At 37.0% G+C, this 7,080-nt stretch overlaps 1 protein-coding gene across 1 annotated transcript; it reads right to left on the minus strand.

Moving 5' to 3' along the window:
* Positions 1-4,682: 4,682 nt before the first annotated feature.
* On the minus strand, positions 4,683-6,427 carry LOC100619413 (olfactory receptor 5K1-like). The gene has a single exon (XM_003341789.2). The coding sequence runs from the start codon at positions 6,045-6,047 to the stop codon at positions 5,094-5,096; it is 954 nt and encodes a 317-aa protein (XP_003341837.1). The 5' UTR covers positions 6,048-6,427; the 3' UTR covers positions 4,683-5,093.
* Between the last annotated feature and the right edge of the window lie 653 nt (positions 6,428-7,080).

The raw sequence follows: 7,080 nt of genomic DNA on the forward strand, positions 1-7,080 counted from the left end.
AAGGAATAATAAAGTGGAGGAATTCCATAGGGACTGGAACAACCTCCAGGAAGTGATGCAGAGTGAAAGGAGCAGAACCAGGAGAACATTGTACACAGAGATTGATACACGGTGGTACAATCGAATATATTGGATTTCTCCATTAGTGGCATTGCAGTGATCCTGAACAACTTGGTGGGATCTACAAGAAAAAAACATTATCCACATCCAGAATAAAAACCGTGGGAGCAGAAACACCAAAGAAAAACAATTGTTTGATTACATGCATTGAAGGGATATGATTGGGGATATAGACTCTAAATGATCATCCTAGTGCAAACATGGAAATAGGTTCTGATCAAGGACACATGTAAAACTAAGTGGAACTGCACATCAACTATGGGAAGGGGAGGGGAATAATGTTCTAAATTGACTAAAATTTTAAAATATATATAATTACTAAATTTAAAAAAGACATGGAAAGACCTACATAAAATAAGGAAGGTGAAAGGAGCAGAACCAAGAGAACATTAGACAGAGTCACAAAAATATTGATTGAAGAATAACTTGTAAGTGTCCACCTCCAGAGAAAGAATAGATGAATAGAAATAAACAATATTTTTAAAAAAATTATTTCATGAACATCATCATCCCTGGTGGCAGTATGGTGAAAGAAGAGTTGAATGAAGTTAGACAACATGAACCATGCCAAATTAGCTTGAGTACAGAGGATTTTATGAATGTACAAACAATTAAGAAGACCCAAGTAGTTATGAGAGCACTGAAAAGGGTACATTTCTTCCGGACCATAGGAATCTAGATCTCGAGCACATTGAAACACCTTCAGTTTGAAGGTATTTCCAAGTTCAGTTCCAAGATCTCTAATTTCATTTTTTATCTTTTATCTCATCTCTTCTTTTATTGCTTTCATCTATTTTTGGAGCACTCTTGACCAATGCTTACTTTTTTCCTGTGATTTTACTTGAGATTATTATTAAATTCTACCTTTCAGAATTTTGTTTTGGGAGCCTTGTAATTAATAGTATATATTTAGTAGCATTATCTTTTGATGACTCATATCTTCAACCTTCCTACTCAATACTTTTTATTTCTATATTCTTTTTACAACTGTTTAAGTCATTGTCACACTTTCTGGTCCTCTGTGTAGGGAAAGAGGTCTATGTGTATTACCCTGATTTCTCAACCCTCACAAGTATGTAAGCAGACTTGACTAATAATTATTTTTGGCCCTGTCCCATCCATCAAGCTTTGTCTAGGATACCAAGGAGGATATTATGGTCCTGGATGGGGAGACAAGTTTGGGAAACTAGTCTGTATGTATGGTACCTTTCTTCAGTCCTAACTGAGCTAGGATCATGATATCCTAATATCTGTGCATTTCACACCCCCATTACCATCCCACCCCATTCCCTACCCCCACCTAATCCTGAGAATGGCATAACTGGAAGACACTGCATTGCCCTCTTCCAGTCTATAAATGATGAGTCACTCTTCTCCCATCCAGATTAGAAAAGTCATGGATCAAGTTCAAATCTTGTTCTTCATATTCTGACCCCTTCCACAATTCTGGATGGTGATGCAAAAGGGAAAATCAAACAATCTTGATACTAGTCCCTTATCATGTATATGTATATTTCCTCCTTCCTCTCTTTCTCTCTCTCTATGTCTATCTCTCTTTTTGCCTTTCTTTGTGTCTTTTTCTCTCTTTTGGTTTCTATCTGTCTCTCCTTTATTGCCTATCTTCATCTATCTCACAACCTCTCTGTGTGTCTTTTTTTCTGTGTCTTTATCTATTTCTCTGTCTCTTTTTTCCTTTCTCTTTGCCTCTCCCTTTGTTTCTATCTCTGTCTGTCTTTCTATCTCTCCCTCTGTTTCTCTATGTCTTTTTCTGTCTCTATTTCCCCATTTCTATCTCTGTGTCTATCTGACTCTATCTCTGTATCTGTATCCAAGTCTCTGTCTCTGTTTCTCTCTGTGCCTCTATATCCCTCTGTGTGTGTGTGTGTGTGTGTCTATCTCTGACTGCCTCTCTCTGTCTTCCTTTTTCTCTCAGTCTCTCAGCATTACCTCCTTTTAACTTATCTATCCTGTTTATTGATTCTTTGGTTCATCTTACTTTATTTCCCATCATACCTAAAGATTGCCCTGGGATTCTTACCATTTTGGAAGTCTAGTGAAGCCTATGGACCTCTTCACAGAAGGTTTCTAAATGCATAAAACAAATATACAAGACTATAAAGGAAACTAATTTTAAAAAATTTATTAAATGCAATTAAAAAGTTTTAAACAAATTCATAGGCCACAAACTAATAAGCTCTATAGAGAAAGATGGGATTGGCTGAAAATGTTCATTCAGTCATCTTTGCTGGAATTAGTTACATTTTATTTTAGCAAACATTCATTTCACATCACCATAATTTATTTTCTACTCTGAGGACTTGAAATGGGAATATGAAGAAAATGGATTTTAGAAAGCTCTACGCTCATCCTCCAATTATAACCTACCTTCTGTTGCACTCACATCCTGGTGTACATCCAGGACATATGTTCTAATTGTAATTAGTTAAAGGGATTGTAGGGAATGAAGAGGGACAGGGAATAAGGAAGGTTTTGTAACAGGGAATGGAGGAGTTGAAGGGACAGAGGGAATATAGATGCAAGTGAGGTAAAAGGAGAGAGATTCCCCCTGCTGAGAGGCTGGCTTTGAAAAATAGGGTTCCCAAGAAATGGGCCAACTATGATAGCCTGAGGGGATATCTTCTCTATTGATTGATGTTGAATATACCCTAGAGCAGGTAAGTACAGACCCTCCTGAGGTTCAAGCCTCCCCCCAGACCAAGGCTTCCTAGCAGGGGTCCGATAAGGACTGTTTATGGTTGAATGACTGTCCTTAGTTTCAGCTCCCTCTATGTTCCCCTGAAATGATAGTCCTCCTCTTATCTGACTACAGGCTATTTAAATAAAGATGAACTTTAATAACAAGTTTGGATTGAGAGGTATCAGGGAAGAGGGAATCCCTAGGTTGGGTTCAAGTCTCTCTCAGCTTTTGAGCTGAGGCCAGGCCTTGCAGACTGTTGAAGGGTTTCTTTTATTCCTGTCTATGCTAGCTTTTCTTAAGTTCAAAGTCTTTGGTAGTAGACAGCAAGAGGAAGAAAAGGTCACCCCTAAAGACTCACCTTACAGTTCAAACCACTCTCCTTAAATCCTTTTGTTCGATGACACAATCACAGGAATCCAGGTAGAGCACACAGTTGGGAAACATCCAGGAATAGAGGTACTTCTATCCTGAGACAGGGAGAGAGGCTCCTTCCAGTCTAAGGCCAGGAAATAGAGAGTCCTTTGAGAGCAACTGTCACTCTCTAGGTTGCCTCCCCCCACCAACTGTCATTGCTGTCCATCAATTTCACTCTAACCTTTCAACTGCTGTTTGCTCCAACTCAGTGGCAGAAAGTCCAGAGCTTGATTCAGTTTTCCTTTCCACATAATGCATACCATTCTACAGAATGTTGTCTCCTCCTCGTAGCCAACTCAAGGGAATTAGAACTTGTACAGATTGAGCTTCTAGAATGTTGAGATATCTCATAAACCTTCCCCATCCAAACACAAATATAATCTTGTTAGCCTAGTCATGCCCACTAAATAGGTATTGGGGAATGGATAAGAAAGAGGAAATGATTTTGAGGAAGAGTTGTATTCAGCATATGCAGAGCATAACCAGCTGTCTCATTTTTCTGTAAGACACCTAGCTTCCACCTTTTGTCTAGGCTTAAAATTGACTTGAGTATTGTCCTGGTTCAAAGTCATTTAACTCTGGAACAGAGACTGGGCAGCTAGGTGGTACAGTGGATAGAGTGCCAGGCCTAGAGACATGAAAGCTTAATTTTCTGAGTCCAAATCTGGCCTTGCATGCTACTAACTGTGTGACCCTAGACAAATTACTTAATTCAGTTTGCCTCTGTTTCCTCATCTGTAAAATAAACTAGAGAAGGAAATGGCAAACCACTCTAGTGTCTTTGCCAAGAAAACCCCAACTAGGGTCATAAGGAGTCAGACATATCTGAACAACAACAAAAACTCAGGATTATTTTTCATTCATTTTTCATTCATTCATCCATCATGTTTAATGAGCACAAAGAACTGTGCCACCCTCTCACTATCCAAAATAGCAAATGTCTGCAAATGGACATAAATTAGAAAGAAATGCCTTAATTCCAATTGATAGACAGGAATTTTAGTATGACATTTAACAAATCTTGTAAAAATAAATTTACAGCTCTATAGCAGCTTTCTAAAGCAGAGTTTCACAGACTGGGCCCAGGGCCCAAATTCAGACCACCACCTGTTCTTTTGTGTTTTTGATGGCCCTTGAATGATCTTTAGCAATTCACTTAGTTCACATAAAAATATATATATGAGGAAGAATATTTTCAAGACAAGCAGCCAAGTTTGATGAGCTATGATTACAAGGTTAACTTTGTTAATAATGACTAAATAATTACTGTACAACAAGTATAACTATATAACATCAGGGTTTGACATGACTTTTATGATATAATAAGTGTTTTCCAAAAGCAATCATTTGCAAAAACTTCAAACAGCATTGCAGAAGATCAAGGCCGAGTCCACTGATTATAGGAGTTGTTTTTGTTTTGTTTTTTTAAATCCTTTATTTTATGTTCCCATTGTCCATCTTGCACTGTAGGGTCTTGAAATGAAAACACACACACACAAAAAGACTGTACAAAATCAACTCTTGTGTTCTATTGTACATCCTCCTTTATAGTCCCTTCTGGATCCTATAGTCATATAGCTCCATAGTATCATGGAAATGTCAATAGATTCCTCTTTTCCAAATCTATCTTATTCTGATGCTATGTTGACTTCTTGAGTTTTGTAATGATTAGCTCTGACAGGGTCCACTCTGAAAGTAATCTTGTTTTCAGGACTTTAAATTAAGATAACTGGTTTTTGTATTCATTAATTCATTTCTCAATTAGACTTCATACTTTTCTAACTTAATTGGTCCTATCCAAAATCTCTGTTTTATTTTTTGATAACTCTGAAAAGCTTAACCGTATTCAAGCCAATGTACCTCAGTGTACAAATTTTGTCCCAAATTTCCCTGAGTTTTTCTCCATGATTTTTCTCAGAATGCTAATTACTTCTTTGTTTCTCAAGCTATAAATAAAAGGGTTTAAAAAGGGGATTACAATTGTATAAAATATAGCAACTGGTATGTCTATAGCCCCTTCATTAACTGCACCTGGCCGTATATACATGATGAGAAGAGAACCATAGAATATTGAGACCGATATGAAATGAGATGCACAAGTGGAAAAGGCTTTGCCTCGTCCCTCTTTTGATTTCATCCTTAAGATAGTATAAATGATGTAAACATAAGAGACTAGGACAACACCAATAGTGAAGACCTGAATCGAGCCTGAAAAGATGAATATCATCAGTTCATTAATATATGGGTCAGTACAAGAGAGTCGGTATAATGGAAGAACATCACAAAAAAAATGATTGACTTGGTGTGACTTACAGAAAGTTAATCTGAAGAGAAAACCAACATGAATCATGGAATGTAGGTTGCCAGCTATGAGTGACCCAATGATCATCTGAATGCAAAGTTTCTTTGACATCATGATGGGATAGTGAAGTGGATTGCATATGGCCACATAACGGTCATATGCCATGGCTGCCAGGAGAAAACAATCTGAAGATTCAGAAAAACAAAGAAAATAAAACTGTGCCATACATTCATGAAGAGAAATCAATCTATCCTTAGAAAAGAAATTGATTAACATCTTTGGAGTAACAGCACATGAACTAAAAGCATCCATCAATGCCAAGTTACCAAGAAATAAATACATAGGCGAGTGAAGTTGGGGTTCAATTGAAATTAATATTACCAGTCCAATGTTGCCTATCATTGTTATTAGGTAGATAATAAGAAAAAGTATGAAGAGGAGAATCTTCAGTTCTTGGTGATTTGTAAATCCAGTGAGGATAAACTCAGTTGTCAAAGTGTTATTCTCAGCCATCTCAGTCTCCTAAAAACAGGAATTTCTGATATATATTAGATTGCAACTCAAAGTGATGCTTACCTCTTTCTACCAACTCCCTTCAGCCGAGATTGGGACACAAACATTTCTATTTTCTTCCAATGTTGTATCCTTCACTCTAACATATGATTACTTTAAGAAATCAATTAATTAATTAACATTTATTAAAGATCTACTATACTATAAAGATCTACTAGGTGGGCAGCTAGGTACCACAGTGAATAGAGTACCAGATCTGTAGTCAGAAAGATTCATCTACCTGAGTTCAAATGAGATCTTGAATGCTTTCTAGCTGTATGGCCCATGGCAAGTCACTTATTCCTATTTGCTTCAGTTTCCTCATTTGTAAAAATGCTCTGGAGAAGGAAATGGCAAACCACTCCAATATCTTTGCCAAGAAAACCCCAAATGGAGTAACAAAGAGTAGGACATGGATGAAAAATAACTGAGCAACAACAAATGTGTCAGGCTCTGTGCTAAGTGCCAGAGATACAAAAAGTGGCAAAAGATGGTCCATGACCTCAGAGTTAACAATAGGGAATACAACACTCAAATAAATAGATGTAAATGAGTTATATAGAAGATAACGAGGAAATAATTACTAGAGGAAAGGCACTAGAATTAAGGCACATTGAGTAAGATTTGCTGTAAAAGATTGGATTTTAGTTGGGAATTTAAAGAAGTCAAGGAAGTCAATAGTCAGATTTAAGAGAGAGAGCATTCCAGGTATAGAGGACAGCTGGAGAAAATGCTTAAAACTAAGAGAAACACTGTGAATACTTCCAAGAGAATATTAGTAATTCTAAACTTCTATGACCTTTTGAGTATCAGGCAGGAAAATATCAGCTTAGGTTAGCCTGGACTCTTTTTGCATGGCTTAAAAATTTATACTGCATATAAAAGGTTCCTTCTCATGGATTCATGCAAGCCTTGTTTGTTACCAAGGATCAGTGATGGGGCTCTGTATTTTTATACCACTAAAATGATAACAATTGATTATTACTACCTCCTG

The sequence above is a fragment of the Monodelphis domestica genome, chromosome 8 (genome assembly GCF_027887165.1).
Source record: "Monodelphis domestica isolate mMonDom1 chromosome 8, mMonDom1.pri, whole genome shotgun sequence".
NCBI classification, from domain to species: domain Eukaryota; kingdom Metazoa; phylum Chordata; class Mammalia; order Didelphimorphia; family Didelphidae; genus Monodelphis; species Monodelphis domestica.

Coding starts and splice junctions, on each gene's coding strand:
- LOC100619413 (XM_003341789.2), bottom strand. CDS start 6,047: ATGGCTGAGAATAACACTTTGACAACTGAGTTTATCCTCACTGGATTT.